Source organism: Myotis daubentonii, chromosome X (genome assembly GCF_963259705.1).
Source record: "Myotis daubentonii chromosome X, mMyoDau2.1, whole genome shotgun sequence".
In the NCBI taxonomy this organism is placed as follows: Eukaryota; Metazoa; Chordata; class Mammalia; order Chiroptera; family Vespertilionidae; genus Myotis; species Myotis daubentonii.
In genome coordinates, this window is record NC_081861.1 from 8,948,065 (window position 1) to 8,966,436 (window position 18,372).

Consider the following 18,372-nt stretch of genomic DNA (forward strand, 5'->3'; position numbering starts at 1 on the left):
AGGTGGAGCACAGGGAAATTTTAGGGCAGTGAAGCTATTTTATATGATACTATTATGGTAGATACATGTCATTATACATTTGTCCAAAGTCATATAATATACAACAACAGAAGTGAACTCTAATGTAAACTATGAACTTTGGGTGATAATGATGAGTATTAGTTTATTACTTGTAACAAATATACTGCTCTGCTATGGGCTGTTGAAGGTGGGGGAGGTTGTGTGAAAGAGGGGAGGACATAGGGTAACACTCTAGACTTTTCCACTCAATTTTGCTATGAACGTAAAACTGCTCTGAAAAACAAAGTCTATTAAAAATTGGGATGGCCATGATGGGCTCTTCTATGCCTAAGCAATTAGAGTCATGAATTCCCTTTATCCTTTTCAGCAACTGGCAATCAAATATCTTCTTTCTTTTTTTTAAGATAACAAACGCTTACTCAGAAATGGATAAGTAACAGTCTCTTCCATCCATTAATGCCTCTTCCTCTCCTTTTGAATGAAAGAAACACAGATGGAGAATGTAAAGAGGGACCCAAGGATTAGTCCATCAGCTTCTCTTCCCTGTTTCCTGCAATGACATCCTGTGGAGCAGGGGAGGCAAACAAGCTCCACCCCACAATGTACCACGTGGCTATGCAGAGGACCAGGTTCACATGGCCAGGCAGTTGCAACTGGCTCAATGAAACTCTGGTGACTAGAGCAGCCTGAGAAAAGAGGTTAAAGCCACACATCCAGGATATTTACCATCTCTGCTTGAAGCAGAGTCTGAGCAGTGGCCAGACTGTGCTCATGACCTGAGAAACCAGGTCCTACTGCCTTTGGTGCTTTCTTAGGCCAAGAAGGGGAAAGTGTAGAAGAAATGTCTCCCAGCTACTGAGGAGAATTATTTGTGTCCGTTCAAAAATTGCATTCTTTAAAGAACTGGGAAGTGGAGCACCATTTTTGGATTTCCCGGGCCTGGGCAACCTCAGAGCTGGAGTACTGAGCTGGGTTCAAACTCTGGGTCCTTCCTGCTTGCCACATTTAACGCTATGGAAACATGAGTTTCCACGTTTTTCTTCACTGACTGGCCCCAAGCAGGTCATGAGAGGCTCTTAGTATCTCAGCGCCCTCTACTTTCTAAGCTTGTGCTTTTCATATCATTTACAAATAGTTGTATAGAGATCCCAGAATCTTGCTTCCCAATTCGTTCCAGATCTTCCAGCCTGGACTTTCTTTACAGTTCCAACAAACCGGTGGGAGACTGAGAATGATTCCGGAGCAACGCTGTCTTGATATTCAGGGGCTGCTCCTGGGTTCTACAGTTTTGCCCCAACTCCCTGGAACCATGCTAAGGGAATAACCCACCGCTTACTTGGAAGGGCTGCTTTGGTCTCTCAACTCCCTCCCCACCACCCACCTTTTCCCTGTCTCCACTGCCAAAGCAGGAAAACACCCCTCTGGTCATGAACAGATGGGTCTCTTTACAATAGTGGAGACAGTGCCCCTTGGTGGCAACTCGATATATGCCTTTTAGCATCCTCACTATTGTCCTGTAGACATCTGAGCCCAGAAAGGAAGAGCCAAGAGCAAGCCAACATCTCCCCTTTCAATAATCCTCCAAATGTGCAGTGTCACAGAACTAGTGGAGAGCTGGCATTGACACCAAAACCAGGGCGTGGAGAGTGCTGGGCTGGTGAGAACTGGAAGGGCCAACAACACAAGCTTTCCCAGCAGTGATAACCAGAAACCAATAGAGCTGGGATGGAGGACTTGGCACAACACATGGGAAAGGGGAAATGTAACTTCTCAGGATTTACCCTGGTTTTCCTGAGACAGCACGAGCCCTCCAAACCAAGAGCTGGGGTACACCCTTCCTAGCAGAACAGCAGCTTCACCCTGCATTTGCTACAGGGCCATCTCCAGACCATATTGGTTTGGGGCCAATTGTTGTGAGAAGACCAGAGGCCTGCGACCCGATTCCCATCCAGACCATCTCCATTGACCAGGCAGGTGAGTGGCACAGCTCCGAAGCTGACATGACTCCCATTCCCTGCCTAAAAGCTTTTTTAAAGGGAAGGCAACCGCTCACTCCTAGAGAAAGCAGTGTCTTTCAAACATCCCTGCCCTGTATTCCATGGAGCCACAAGAAAGCCATGCAGAGAATTTAGGGTACCATTTCCAAAACAAAAGAAATCAGTTTGGGGCTGAGATTAGGGAGAGAGACACTGAGAAAAACAAACCTATCTTGGTGAGCAGGTGGAGGGAGAAGAAACACACTATGGGAGATGTGTAGAGCTCAGAGTAGAACACAACACAGAGAGGCAGGTCCATCCAGTGAGGAAGAGTACTACCTCCCACTTGTGGGCCTTCAGGCCCACAGCCCATTGGTCACAAGCTTTCCTTTAGGAAACAGAACCACATCCTCTGCCCCTGCTTCTGGCTGCCTCACTCCCCCTCTCAAAGTTTGATTTTGAATTGTGTGGGCTGTGTGGCCACAGAAGCCTCGGAGGACTTGCAGAACACCTTCAGCATGACGCCAGGGTCCACTTCAGCAGGAGGGTTGGACGAGGCAGCAGAGTTCACCCTGTGAGGCAGCTCACTCTCCTTTATCACTGAGTGGCTGGCACGTAACCGGAGCAGGATGGGCTGCTCTGAGGTGATAAGGTTCCCATTCGTGTGAAGGTTGCACTTATTGGTTTCCCGTCCAGACACCGGTTGTTATATTTCTTTCCTTTTTTTTTTTTTTGTGTTAATCCTCACCCGAGGATATTTTCCCATTGATTTTTAGAGAGAGTGGAAGGGAGAGACAGAGAGAAACATCAATGTGAGAGAGATACATCAATTGGCTGCCTCCCGCATGTGCCCCTACCAGGGCCGGGGATTGAGCCTGCAACCAAGGTATGTGCCCTTCACCAAGAATTGAACCCAGGGCCCTTCATTCCATGGGCCGATGCACTATCCACTGAGCCAAACCAACTAGGGCTGTTATATTTCTTATATGCGGTGATGGGATCATCCTTCTTTATTTATTTATTTTTATTTTTTTATTGATTAAGGTATTACATATGTGTCCATTTTCCCCCTTCCCCCCTCCAACCCCCACTCATGCCCTCACCCCCTGTTGTCTATGTCCATTGGTTAGGCTTATGTGCATGCATACAAGTCTTTTGGTTGATCTCTCCCCCTTACCCCCGCCTTCCCCTGCCTTCCCTCTGAGTCTGATGGTCTAATCGATGCTTCTGTGTCTCTGGATCTGTTTTTGTTCATCAGTTTATGTTGTTCATTATAGTCCACAAATGAGTGAGATCATGTGATATTTATCTTTCTCTGACTGGTTTATTTCGCTTAGCGTAATGCTCTCCAGTTCCATCATCCTTCTTAAAGACCATTTCTGCTGCCCCAGAATGGACCAGTCAAGCCGCTTCAGGGCTCCACATACACAGAAATCTTAACAGTATCTTCCTTGGTGACTCTAAGGTGCAGATTATTCACAGTCATCCTGGTGCCTTCCAAAGTGCTAACAATGGGCTCAGCAGACAGCAGCTCTTTAGGGGAATCCTCCTGGTTCAGTAGTGTCCAGGACATGTTGGTCAAGGCTTTTGTTCCAAGCGAGAAGAGGAGAGCAGGAGTTGTGTATGCATCATTCTGAACCACTTTGGCGAGAGGGAGGGCATTGGATATGGAAAGCTTAGAAATGCTCGGCTCAGGCATGTGGTGGAGTAAGCTGCCTGAGGCTGGGAATTACATCTATTTACTAAGAATGGGAACTGCAACGTCATCATCTTCATCCAGGCTGTATAAATTCTGTTTGACCTAGTGATTATTGACAATGTTATCCCTCATTCCAGCAGGACGGGCACAAGGTGGTTCTGAAATTTAACTAGTTAACAGAATTTCTGGAAGGATCATTTCTTTTCTGTAGTATCGACCAGACTCAGTTTCTGGTGCCTCCAACACAACAGCCTTGATAGAAAGTCATTTATAACATTAACTATAGTTTGAGCAATTATTTATAAACATCAACCACACTAGTGGCTCTCAAATGAAAACTAATATGTAATTATTTGCCTACCCAGTGAGATATCCCCTTATTTAGCCTGTGAGCCATCCTATGTTCTAACTTCTTAATGAACTACACAATCTGAGAGATTATTACAATTTATTCCCTCTGGTTCCCCCATTACTTTATTGCTAGGTGATAGGAGAGTAATCTGATTGGGCTAATACAATTATAATTTGAAGAGCAAATGATACAGTGTTTTGGAATTAATTTGAACCCAAGAGGACAGTACATTGATGACAGAATAAAAGTGAGTAGAGCAGTAGTCCTGGTTCTAAATTGGGTTATAAATCTTCTCTAAGTACATTTCTAAGAGGCCAAGACTAAGGCATGAAGCACCAGGTCACCGTTGCAAATCTCTCTAACCTTATGGCTTAACTGTGGTATACATATAACATAGGACAAAAGATAGCCTCCTGTCTACTGCACAACAAAACCACTGAGGCCTGGAGCATACCAGAAATATGTCGGAGGGGATAGAGCTATTGAATGTATTTAAAGAAAACTGAAACTGGACTTATTAGCTCACTTTTTAAAAGATTAGATTAACAGTGCACGGGGGATATAGGAATCGTAAAAACCGTAAGAATGGTACACAGATGACTGAGTTTGGGACACACCTCTCTATAGCATCTAAAATGTTGCCCCTCTAGGGCACTAACTTATCAGAAGGGTATTAGCAAAGCTAGATTGGAAGATCATGAAAGGTGACCCCTGACCACATTAAAAAATCATCACTTCCATGAATAGTCAATCCGGACGCTGAGACCTTTGGAAATATTCATCAATGAATCTTTTACATGTTATACACTTACTGTTTACTATGTGTCAGGCATAGGGAGTAATCCATCTAGAAATGTTGATAATAGTCCTTTGTTTGGTTGCCGACACTCACAGTGCCTTCCGCCCATTCAGACTCTCTCTCTTAAGCCACGGCTGATTGGGATTTTTTGAATTAGGGTGTCACTAAAGAAGTTAACTATGGAGAGAATGGCTGAAGATTCATGCTCATGGAAGGGCTGACATGTCTGTTTTATGGCAGGTACAAGCTGAGGAAAAGGTGATCCTAAGATATAGAGAGAAAAATATACAACTGACAGATTCAGATGACCAAAGGAGAAATCAAATGCCCTCTGACAGACAAGATAGAACGTCAGTTCCTGATATCTCCCCAGATCATTTGAAATTTGATTGGACTTCATTTTTTGTCCTTGCACTCAGCAGGACAGGCGCATTTATAGAATGTCCACCCAGTCACACCCCTGACACATGTACTTTTTATTTTTCTCAAGACACATTGAATGGGTTTTAGTTCCTTGCAACCCAGAGTCCCAACTAGAAAATAAATCAAAAGATAATAAGTACAATAGAGACATAGAGTAAATGTAAGGCATCAAGGAAGAAATAAAGGAACCTGAATGCCATTTGATCATTGACTTGCTGTAAAGCTATTCAGAGGAGATAAAGTTTTTTGAAAATGAGCCCTCAGTTTCTTTTTCTTGACTTGCCTCATATTCTTCAGCAATCTAATAATTTGTATCAAACTAAGGTGTTTTCGTATGAGGGTTTTTCTTTCAACCTGTATAATAAAGGTCATTAGTAGGGATTCCAGAAGATAATTTTTTATTTCCTTTTTCAAAAGTTCACCTCCTGTTCATCTTCCTCCTGTTTCTTCTCCCACTCCCACCCCAGACACACACACACACACACACACACACACACACACACACACACACACTCCACCAAAAGTTAACAGTTGACATACATCCAAATATTTGACTTAGTGAAAACCAAGCTACTACACATATGTATTTGGAGAAAGAAATTCTTTGCTTAACCTTCTCTTAGCTACATGCTTTTGTGTTTCAATTCTAATAAATAAAATATTTTGATGCAGTCTTAAAGGAGCATACCTACTTATGCCTGTGTAATAGTCATGATGCTCACCCTCACTCTCCTTTCCAAGTAAAGGCAATTTAAGTGCTAAGGCTCTTATTCTTGGCATTAATTACTTATGTTGGCTGCTCTTTTTACATCCATATTCTTTTTTTAATATATTTTATTGCTTTTTTACAGAGAGGAAGGGAGAGAGATAGAGAGTTAGAAACATCGATGAGAGACAAACATCGATCAGCTGCCTCCTGCACATCTCCCACTGGGGATGTGCCCGCAACCCAGGTACATGCCCTTGACCAGAATCGAAACCGGGACCCCTCAGTCCGCAGGCCAACACTCTATCCATTGAGCCAAACTGGTTTCAGCATACATCCATATTCTAATAAGAGTAATTAATAATCATAGAATTGATTGGCCTTTCTATGAACCTCCTGGAAGATGCCTGCCAGTTTCTTCCATTCCATCTGGACAAAAAGAATAGCAACAACAGTTTACAAAGCATATTCACATTTACTGTAGGGGTATCGATTTCAGAACAAGTATACATGGAGCTTTCTTTAGGAGCATACAAACAGCAAGGTATATAAGCAATTGCAAGATATGGTGCTGAGAACTAGTTTGGAAACCATGGCTTAGCATTTCTCAGCTAACTAACTAAATCTTGTGGGTTTATCTAACTGCATTCACTCAAGAAATACACCTCTACTATTTACAGCGATGTACATGCACATATGCCTACACATTGAATACTTTCCATGAAATGACATCCAACTCCACAAGCCAAGGCTGGTTGGAAGCCAGATAGGATGGAATGTGTAAGAAGGAAATTACCAACAAAAGTTCAAATGGTTACGGTGAAGAGAATGGCATTGTCCAAGATTTGTAGATCCAAAATTAATCTGTTTATTTCTAAAAGGTATAGCTGCACAGGAACAGAGGAGAGAGAGAGAGAGAGAGAGAGAGAGAGAGAGAGAGAGAGAGAGAGAGAGAGAAAGAAAGAAAGAAAGAAAGAAAGAAAGAAAGAAAGAAAGAAAGAAAGAAAGAAAGAAAGAGAGTTTGCTGTTTGGTTTGTATTTTCTGGGCGATTTCTTTTAAGTGTCACTCCCGGCAGAAAACATATTCAGTGTAAGAGGTCCAGATCTTGTCATCTGTCTGGTCATGGGTGATAGTGCAGGTGCCAGTGGAATTGCATGCTACCATGTGAAAGCCAGCATCAGCTAGTTTGTCAAAGGCTTGTTCCAGAAAGTTAAACTTGAGGTAATATCGAGAGGTGTACCGCTCAGGAGGACGGTCAGGGTCTCTGCTCTCATTCAGAGTATCTCCAAATACTTCTTTGGCCAATGAGATCTTACCACACACCATGATTCGGGCCACGCGGCGGAATTTGGCATCTGTTTGGCTATCCCGACCCAGAGTATAGGAGCCTCGATAGCCAATAGTGATGAAACCTGCCTTCTTGAGGTCAGAGCCAGTATTTGCTGTCAGAGCTGGGGGGTTATCGGGGCCACTAACTTGGATGTTATTCCTTGAAGAGAGATTACATGCGATGTCAATGTTGGTGGGAAGCTCTTCTAGATCGCTTTGGCATAAATCATTGGCAACTGAGTTGATCATGTTGATTTTAGGAGCCAACATCTTCACTAACTCCGGTAGCTTGAAGTATTCTGCTTCTCTCTGGAGCCGACCACACTCTGGAAAGTGGTCAGGAAGCACTAGTTTCCGGTCTCTCATGTAGTCTAGCACATAGCGAAAGAGGAAACCATCCCGGTCTACAAAAAACCTCCCTTTGTTGTCCTGGATTAGGGAGCAAGGATTCTTTTCACTGAACATTTCCCAGAGCAGGGAGCCAGGAACACTGACCAAAGTAGGATAGCGAGTGATGTACACCTGACCACCCACATTGAGTTCAACAATCTCAGGAAAATGACTGAAATCCTTGCTTGATTTGGTACAACTTGATTTCTCTGGCATGGCCATATTGATCTGCAGAAGCAAAAGACATTGGTTCTAAGTAAAAGTTTACAATATGGGGGTTCTGTTTATAAACAGAAGTTAATTTTCTGCACTCATACACACTATATACCAAGAAAATCAAGCAAACCATTATCTGTTTTTAACTTGAGAATGGCAGAATAGAAAAATCGCACATAATTTGGCCTTGCAATTATATTTTTAATGTCCTTATGAATGTTGGGTGTATCAAATGATCACAATCCTCAATTCATGGCATGTTATCATAGTCCATGCAAGGACTTTCTTGTGGTGTTTGTTTATTTGTTTTGGTTATTCTATTTTACTCTCAGTCCATTCCCATTCCTGTCCCTGGTCCCACCATAGGCTGCCATTCTGATGTTTAGTGTATATATATTCTGTGCATATATATTCTTGATGTTATTGCATTTCAGTATTCATTTATACATATTTATACACTTTTCACACTCAGCACTATAGTGCTCAAATTCTTTCATGTTGCTATATGTATACCCAATCTCCTGCCTCTGTGACATGATACTCCATGGTATGCACCCACTATGTTTTACTATCTACTCTGTCAGTGACAGACACCCAGATTGCCTCTAACTCCCTGCTCCAATTTACACTCCTGTACATGTTTCCTATGAACCTGTGAGAGAACACATTTAGGCTATATAGCCAGCAGTAGTATTTCTGAGTCACACTGTATGCATATACCTAATTTGACTAATCAGTGACATATTGCTCTCTAAAATGTCCTTTGTCTGCATTCCTACTTAATCCTCGCATTCCCACCATGACTTGGCATTATCCAGATTTCTAAATTTTGCCATTCTACTGGGTATAAAGTGATACCTTGTTGCAGTATGAGAAAATTAATTATAAAATAAAGAATATAGGCAACTATCGTAAGACCATAACTTAGTACCTTCTCAAATGTCCACTCATTCCTCACTTTTATATCCCAACTTCTGCTCCTACCATTTTACTAGAACCACTGTTTCCAACAAAAAACATGGTGTGCTCACCTTTCTTTGCTCCCCATTCTCCTTTATTTCTATACTAGAGTTCCGGTGCATGAAATTCATGCATGGGTGCAGTCCCTAGGCCTGTCAGTGATCAAAGCATGAGCGCCTGGCGTGGAAGGGCAGGTCCCAGCTGCTCTCTGGGCAGCACCTGGGCCCCTAGGCCCCCACATGCCCCCCTCAACTTGAGTCACAGCGCCCGAGTCCCTACACAGAAATGCAGTGAGCATGGCCAGGCACTGTGGGCTGAGGCAGTGTGGGCCTCTGAGCCGCCCAGTGGTGCCACATGGAAGCTGAACAGGCAGTGCACTCTCTCCCAGCCGGCCTCGCAGACCGGCTCTTGCATGAACCCACAGGAAGCCCGACCAGCCCCTGCAGTCCCAGTGGCTGCAGCCTCAGCGTCTGCTGAGGCCCAATGACGCTGAGCTCCTGTGGCTGGATGGGCAGCCCTGCTTCGTGGTGGCCGATGCCTCCAAGGCAGGCAGCACCACCCTGCTGTGCCGCGACGGGCCTGGATTTTACCCACGCCAGAGCCTCCACGCCTGGCACGGGGACACGGACGCGGAGGCCTTGGAGCTGGACGGCCGGCCTCACCTGCTGCTGGCCTCCGCCTCACAGCGACCCGTGCTCTTCCACTGGTTCGGGGGCCGCTTCGAGAGGTGCACGGACATCCCCGAGGCTGAGGACATACGGGTGTGGGGCAGGCTCCTCACAGGCTCCTGGCACCTGAGCGCGGGGGCTTGGGGGGGGGGGGCGCTTCCTTGGTGTGCAAGCCCTGGTGTCCCAGGGAAGGGTAGCAGGGGGAGTGAGAGCGAGCTTGGTGGACACCCTGCATTCTCACTGCACCTCTGTCTCCATCACCCCCACCCCCAGGTAGCCAATGAGAGGTCGCAGCATGTCGCTGGCACCTGCCATGTTCCACGCTGCCCCCTGGTGGTCAGTCGAATTCCTGGTCTCCCAGTCAAACTCCCAGTCGAACCACCACCCAATGGGACAATTAGCATATTAGGCTTTTATTATATAGGATATATAGGATTATAATATGCAAACAGACTGAATGGCGGAATAACCGAACAACTGAACAACCAGTCACTATGATGTGCACTGACCACCAGGGGGCACATGTGGAACATGACGGACATTGGCAGCAGGTGGCAGAACACAGAGCATGGCGAGCATTGGCCACGGTGGAATGGTGGAGCAGGTGAGCAGGGGCACCAGACCAAGGTGGGGCACCAGTTGCTGTCATCGGGGCAAGCCTCTCGTGGTTACTGAAAATTCTTTGCTCCTGTGCACTGTGGTCCCTCCCAGTGCTCACACCTGCTGCTGGCACTGGCCCCACTCGCACCTGCTGCCAGCACTAGAGCCACCACTCGCACCTGCTGCCGGTGCCCAGTGCCGGCCCCAATCACTCCATCTCCCCCTGCTCCTGAGGGGCAATTGGGGTTGGCAGCTGCCTCTCACACCCGCTGCCAGTGACAGCCCCGCTCACACCCACTGCTAGCACTGGAGCCACTGCTCACACCTGCTGCCAGAGCTAGAGCCACTGCTTGCACCCGCTGCCAGTGCTTGGCACCAGTCCCGATTCCTCAGAACCATCAGGGGGTGCGAGTGGTGGCTGCCAGCCCCAATTGCCCCTGAGGGCTTCTCCACCTTCCTGTGCTCCTGAGGGGCGATTGGGGCAGCAGCCACTGCTCGCACCTGCTGATGGCACTGGTCCCACTCACACCTAGTGCTGGAGTTGGCCCCAATCACTCTGCACTGTCAGCAGGTGAAAGCGGGGCCAGTGCCATCAGAGCGTGGGAGCGGCAGTGCCGGGAGTGGAGCTGTTGGCAGACAGGGGACTGGGGGCCATTGTGGGAGGGGCCGGGCAGGGGCGCAGAGGATGGGTTGAGACCCGCCCCTCTCCCCACCACAGCCTTGCAGCCCACAGTTACTTTCAAGGTGCATGAATTCATGCACTGGGCCTCTAGTCCTATATAATAAAAGACTAATATGCAAATTGACTGAACAGTGGAATGATTGGTCGCTATGATGCACACTGACCACCAGGGGGCAGATGCTCAATGCAGGAGCTGTCCCCTGGTGGTCAGTGCACTCCCAGAGGGGGAGCACCACTCAGCCAGAAGCCCTGAGCCAGGCTCAGGGTTGGTGAGTGCAGCAGCAGTGGCGGGAGCCTCTCCTGCCTCTGTGGCAGTACTAAGGATGTCTGACTGATGACTTAGGCCCACTTGGGCCTAAGATGTCAGTCCGAAATTCCCCAAGGGCTCCCGGACTGCAAGAGGGCCCAGGCTGGGCTGAGGGACCCCCCACCCCCAAATGCACAAATTTCATGCACTAGGCCTCTAGTTGTCCATATTAGACTTTGCTGAGCATCTTCTTACCTCCCAGTCAATTCCAATTGCATCTTTGCCACTGGCTTATCTTGCTTCTCAAACCATCCTAAACTGTGACTGTGCAAGCCTCAAAACTGTGGGGTTTTTTTCTATCTAATCTCTCCCTCAGAGAAATCATCCTTTTAAGCTTTTCCAACTATTACATTTACATATATGATTACAAAATCCTAGCCTCTCTCATAAGCTTCAGTTCACTATTGGCAACTGCTTGCTGAGTGTACCAGCAGTACCTTGAATTCATCATTTTCCAAACCACACTCATGTATGTGAAAGTGTTTTTTAAAATCTAAGTTATTTTTGCCAAACCGGTTTGGCTCAGTGGATAGAGCGTCGGCCTGCGGACTGTAAGGTCCCAGGTTCGATTCCGGTCAAGGGCATGTACCTTGGTTGCGGGCACATCCCCACAAGGAGGTGTGCAGGAGGCAGCTGATCGATGTTTCTCTCTCATCAATGTTTCTAACTCTCTATCCCTCTCCCTTCCTCTATGTAAAAAATCAATAAAATATATGTTTTTAAAAAATCTAAGTTATTTTAATAATCTTTGTTTTATTTTTCCAGCCAAAATAGGCCATATTTTATGATTTTTCCCCCTGGCAATAATATCACACTTTTCCCAGTCTTCAACCTGGAGATTTAGAAACTTTAGAGTCACCTTAATGACCTCATGTGTATTCCTCACTAACCTAGAAATTATTCCTTTATGATGTCACTTGCATATACATATTACCACTGCCACTTCTGTTCTTCACTCTGCACTATTGATCTGTCCATCTCTAACTGAGATCCATCCACATCTGCCCTACACCCTGCCCCAACTTCCAAAATATATCCTACATTCTATTACCAGATCAGTTGTTATTATATTACCTTCTTCCCTGTTTAAAATTGTCAGTGACTCCACTTTGCCTAAAGATCAAATCTAAAACTCTTATCTTGGAACTCAAAACTATCTATAAATGAGTTCTTTTCTCTGATTAATGATAAGAATACCTAGCACTGCATAGGACTTACTATGTGCCAGGTATTGTTCTCAGTCAATAAAGTGGGTGCAAATATTATCTTTATTTTTCTAATGAAGAAACTGGTAAATAACTTGCCCAATATTAAACTTGCCCAATATTAAACTTGCCCAACATGAATAAGTGTCTCAGGTGGTATACAGACTCAAGCAGTAGGACTCCAGTGTCCATGTCCTTAATTGATTTTATCTGTCAAGACCTCTTTACATCTACAAAAATGGTGTGGGTATTATTGCCTGTCTATAATATGTTAGTTTTTGTTGCCTTTGCCCATACCTTTTCCCTTCTGATCCTTGGCATCAAGGATCAATTCAAGTCTCAAGATTAAGCTCCTCCTCGTATTTCTTTATTAAACTTGAAAATTTCATTTCATTTTTTACTCTTTGGTTTTCTACTCTTTTACATAATATAAGAACAGTAGTATTAGTAACATAGTAACAATAGCTTACATTTAAGAAGCACTTACTATATGCCAGTCTTTTAGGATCTATTTTTTTTAATGTATTTTTATTGGTTTCAGAGAGGAAGGGTGAGGGAGAGAAAAATAGAAACATCAATGATGAGAGAGAATCATTGATCGACTGCCTCCTGCACGCCCCACACTGGAGAGCGAGCTCACAACCCAGGCATGTGCCCTGACTAGGAATCAAACCCGGACTTCCTGGATCATAGGTAGACATTCAACCACTGAGCCATGCCGGCCTGGCTTGGATTTTTTTTAATGTGATGACTCAGTTAATATTTCTAATAATCGAATGAAGTAACTATTGCAATTCTCATTTCTCAAAGGAAGAAGCAGATGCAGTTCATTATAATTCCTCATACAAACTAGTGTTTTTAGTCTGTACTTACTAATTCACCCTTCACACGATGACTAGAATTATCTTCCTCAAATGCAAACCTGATTATGGCCTTCCTTGTATAAACACTGCCAAAGGCTTCTCAAAGTCTAGAGAATGAAGTTCAAATATATTTAATACAGTATATGAGAAGTTCCACACTGGTCTTTGCCTTATTCCTGGGCTTTGATTCCAACTATCTTTCCCTTTGATACCCCCCAAAATGACTCTAAACGTTAGCTACTGAATCTAAACCCATCAGACTCACCCACTTTTTTATTTCTACATTGCTTTAACTTATGATTCCTTCTGCCCAAAATGTCCTCTTTTACTCTACCTACCCCAACCTCCCTCTCCCTTCTTGAGAAATGTTATAACATAGTGGCTTTGGGAAGGTCTGAGTTTTATAAGTACCGCACGCTAACCGATTGCGCCACTGGAGCTCCAGGTCTGAGTTTTAATCCCACCTCTGCCATTTACAAGCCAGGTAACTTTGGACAAATTACTTATTCTCTATGAGCCTTGATTTTCTTATTGAGAAAGTGGATATAACAAGATTCATAAGATGAGGAGGAAATCATACAAAGTATAATGTATTTGAAGTACTTAACACAATGCCTATCATATAGTAAGTATGTACAGTGGGGCCTTGACTTATGAATGTCCCGACTAACGAGTTTTTCGAGCTATGAGCCATCTCTCGGCCGACTTTCTGCTTTGAGTTGCGAGCTAAAATTAGGGTTAAGAGCCAGCTTCAGATACCCCACCGCTAGTTGGCGCAGCAAACGTCACAGTGAATGCCACATCAGCCCAGCAACACGTGTCATTGTAATGGTGAAAACTGATTTGACATACAAGTAATTTGAGTTACGAGCTCCATCACAGAACGAATTAAACTCGTAAGTCAAGGCCCCACTGTAATAGATGGTGAGTTACACTGGCTCCCTTAGTTTATCTTGGGTCAAGCAATGAAAGATCCTTCATTTGGTTATGGTACTAGAAGTCTTATAATGATTCATTAAGATTCTGCTAAAATAAAACACCCTGTTGAACTGCCCACCCCCCCATCCCTTCATATCCTTTATTATTGCTTCAGATTGGAAATATCTCTTAGAGGACTTATTATACAGCACACAATAATTATTTATATGCTTGTCCATCCCAAAAAACCTCCAAGTCACATAGTATCTTGACTTAGAAATCTCTGGATTCCCAGCACTGTGAACCTAGTAAGCAGTGAGCTTATAGTAAGCAATTATTGAATGACTAGAGGCCCAGTGCATGAAATTAGTGCACAGGTAGGGTCCCTAGCAGCTGCTGCCTGCCTGCTGGTGCCTCCATTCCCCAGCTGCCGGCTGCTGGCCAGCCTTCCTTCATTCCACGCCACCTGCTGGTGGTCAGCACACGTCATAGCGAGCAATTGAACTCCTGGTCCATCAAATTCCTGAGGGGACACTTTGCATATTAGGCTTTTATATATATAGATGAGTAAACCACCAACAAACAAATGTGATATCAATTTCATTCCTTTCATAATTCCACAGTATAAATCCATTTATAGAAATTCATTTTGAGTAGATGTGCGAATATATAAACCAGAAATATACATATACTAAACCTTGCAAATTTCTGAATGCAAAAAAGCTGTTATATACTCCCTCTAAAAATAGTACTAAAAATCAAAGATAGTTGTTTCTCACTGTAGAAAAAGATCATTTTATAACACAATTAAGCAGGTGAAAAATAGTAGTGTAAAGTTGATACCTTCTTATTTCAGATTATTCTTTCTTGATGCTTTAAAGTTACTTTCTCTACTCAAGTCAACTGATGGTTTAAAATCTTATGAATCAGAGTCACATTCAGCTTGAGGAGTCAAGGTGGGTAGTTTATTTTGCCTCTCACGTTAGAAGAGGATTTTTAGCTAAATCCTAAGGACAGAACCTTTATTTCTGTAGGAAGAAGTGAAAAGGGAAAAATTTAGGACTAGAACTGCAGTATATCCTTAACTGCCACACCCCTGTGGCACAACCACAACCATATTTTAAACCATAACTAGAAATTTTACTCTAGCCTGGCTGGCGTGGCTCAGTGGTTGAGTGTTGACCTATGAACCAGGAGGTCACGGTTTGGATTCCCGATCAAGCCACACACCCACATTGCAGGTTTGGTCCCCAATGGGGGGCATACAGGAGGCAGCAGATCGGTGATTCTCTCTCATCATTGATATTTCTATCTCTCTCTCTTCCACTCCATTCCTCTCTGAAATCAATAAAAATATATTTTTAAAAAGAAATTTTACTCTGAAAGGCATTCATAAAACTACTTCTGAAAGCTAGGAATTTCAAGTTGTTTTAAAGTAAAAAAATGGAGGTGGCTCTCCCAATAATGAAAATATATCCAACTCAAAAGAGCCTCTGGTGTATTATCATAGCATGAAGTCAGGAAGGACATTTCCCAAACAGGAATATTTCTCATCTGTTTTGCATGTATTTTAATGTAAAAATATATTTTGTATATAAAAGTCTTTAAATATTTTCCCTTCCTTCCCCCATCCCAGTATTTCCTGTTCAGCTAGCTTACTGAAGAGGAAGCCAAATAATTGTTCATTCAATCTAACCTTTCCTCAAGTCTTTTCAATGTTTGTTTGGGATATAGCCCTGTAATGTCTCATTTTTTCCCTCCTGCACATAAACCTCAGGCTGATAATGGCTTGTGGTTAGCTGCTCTCAGTAAATCAAAGAAGTAAAAATCTCTGCAAGGAAGGAATGAAAAGAGAAGATGTGAAAGGTAAATACTTTAAATCAGAGGATGACATGTTCAACCCAGCTGTATGCTCCAAGCCAGGAAAAGCTGAACTTTACGTTTCAATGTTTCAAAGACACTGAAGAAAGTAGCTAGTGCATCACTTGCTTTTGTAGTCAGAGAATCCTTCAACCAACATTTAGTGTTTCTAAAAGAAAAACAAAGTCAGATATATCAAAACCCCTGATTTCTACCTGAAAATGAGAAGGATGCATTTTCTAAGGAAATGAGTTCATAAATGACCTATTTCCAATTTTATTAACCCTTATAGCTCTGTGTCCTAATATCGCCTCTCTTCTCTCTTTCCCTCTTACTTTCTCCTCTTTTGACCAGTCTGAATTAAAAAAATACACTCACTTATAAAAATGAACCCATCAATGTTCATTTGAAATGTGGTCCCCGCCTTTTATGTTGTTCCAGTTCAAATTGATTCAAGAAAGCAAAGTAGTGACAGCTGAACTGGAAGTGTAAGCAAGAGGAAACAACAACTCTAATAAGAATTAAGAAAGTGTCTTTTCCTACTTGAAGGAGAAAACCCTCCACAGCATTCCTAGCCCCTACAAGTGGCTTGATGGATGGCTTTTTGTCTGTTCCTAAAATGAAATGCTAGTACCCAGATGCTTTAACAACTCAAACTAAAGACAAACAACCAAATGATGAAACGAAATGTGAATTTTCAGAATTTCCTTTCAGGGAAGAAACTTGCCTGCTTGTGGGTCTCTAGGCAGGTTTCACATCAGTCCTGTGCATCCCCAGCTCAAATGCAGGCGCTCCAGAATTCCAGAAGCTGTGGGCTGGAAAGGAAAGGTAAGGGGATTAATGGAGTAGTTACCTTGAATCTCCAGCCACTCGAATATTGCCAGGGACAGCCTCAGTGCCTCTATGCAAGCTTGGCTCAACTTGTGAACTGTCTTCCTGCTCTCCTCCCTTGCCTTTGCTGTGCGCTTGAGGCTCAGTCTGAGTTTCCCCTTTTAACACTAGGAAGTCTGTAGAACCTCCCCTGCTGCTATGACATACTTGGCTCCCTCCCCAGACGGCCTCCCAAATGGAAAAGGCAGCTTGAGGAGGAAGCAAAGTTCAGAAAGGGAGAAGATGGTGGTGGTGATGTTAATAAAAGAATATCACTTGGGGATAAGAGAAATAATTTTCTGACCTTTGGTGACTCAAAAAGAACAAATAAGCATTTAGCAGCTGCAAGTTGTTTTTTTAAACTAAAGAGTTGGTTGAATTTTCAACATGGATGCATCAGAGATGTTTATTTTAATAACTTTATTGCAATAAACACTCAAATGACATCCATAGCTCAAATAAATCATTTACTAAGTACTTCTTATGTACCAGATACTATGCTAAATGCTGAGGATAAAGAAATAAATTAGTCACATACACCTTATATTTTAGTCTAAGACAGTGGTTCTCAACCTTCTGGCCCTTTAAATACAGTTCCTCATGTTGTGACCCAACCATAAAACTATTTTCGTTGCTACTTCATCACTGTAATGTTGCTACTGTTATTAATCATAATGTAAATATCTGATATGCAGGATGGTCTTAGGCGACCCCTGTGAAAGGGTGGTTCAACTGCCAAAGGGGTCGCAACCCACAGGTTGAGAACCGCTGGACTCTAAGAGAACAATTTGTGAGCAAATAAATTCAATATAAGTTAGTGTTACGTTATGGAAGAGGTGTGCACACAGCGCTGTAAGAACACAAAGGAAATACTCCTAGCCCATATAGAGGTTGCCAAAGACTTCCTGAAAGAGATGTCTAAACTAAGTTTTATCAGATGAATAATAATTAGTAGGAAAAAATAAGTAGGAAAAGCATTCCATGCTGAAAGAACAGTGTTAGCAAAGTGGATAAGATTGAAAGAATATGTCATGTATTAGGAACCAATTTTTTTTTTTGACGTTGGAATGAGGAGAGGCAGGATTTTATAATCCTAAACTCTAAATTTCTTCAGATTATCTGTGTAATCCAAGTAGAGAATGAACAAATGATCTAATATGGGTAGCTCTAACTTAATGATTGCATTTCACATGCAATTTCTCTTTTTTTACCTCAAGTTGAATCACCGAATTCAAATGTGGATTTTTTCAAAAAGGAATTGTGGCCCTGGCCAGCTTGGCTCAGTGTATAGAGCAGGGTCCTCAAACTCTTTAAACAGGGGGCCAGTTCACTGTCCCTCAGACCGTTGGAGGGCCGGACTATAGTTTAAAAAAAAAAAACTATGAACAAATTCCTATGCACACTGCACATATCTTATTTTGAAATAAAAAAAACAAAACGGGCTGAAACTGGTTTGGCTCAGTGGATGGAGCGTCGGCCTGCGGACTGAAGGGTCCCAGGTTTGATTCCGGTCAGGGGCATGCACCT

The 18,372-nt window shown here is 43.4% G+C and overlaps 1 protein-coding gene and 1 pseudogene across 2 annotated transcripts; both read right to left on the reverse strand.

Moving 5' to 3' along the window:
- Window positions 1-2,442: 2,442 nt before the first annotated feature.
- On the reverse strand, window positions 2,443-6,050 carry LOC132224755 (polymerase delta-interacting protein 3-like; annotated as a pseudogene).
- An 886-nt stretch (window positions 6,051-6,936) lies between these two features.
- Window positions 6,937-16,934, reverse strand: LOC132223237 (BTB/POZ domain-containing protein KCTD12-like). Of its 2 annotated transcripts, XM_059678451.1 has the most exons (3): window positions 16,829-16,934; window positions 14,959-15,143; window positions 6,937-7,924 (listed from the first exon to the last, which is right to left on the reverse strand). In XM_059678451.1, exon 3 carries the CDS (start codon window positions 7,916-7,918, stop codon window positions 7,040-7,042), a length of 879 nt encoding a protein of 292 aa, XP_059534434.1. In that variant the 5' UTR covers window positions 7,919-7,924; window positions 14,959-15,143; window positions 16,829-16,934; the 3' UTR covers window positions 6,937-7,039. The 2 variants fall into 2 exon arrangements, with proteins under 2 accessions (XP_059534434.1, XP_059534433.1); XM_059678450.1 differs by lacking the exon at window positions 14,959-15,143 and having other exon boundaries at window positions 16,829-16,930.
- Between the last annotated feature and the right edge of the window lie 1,438 nt (window positions 16,935-18,372).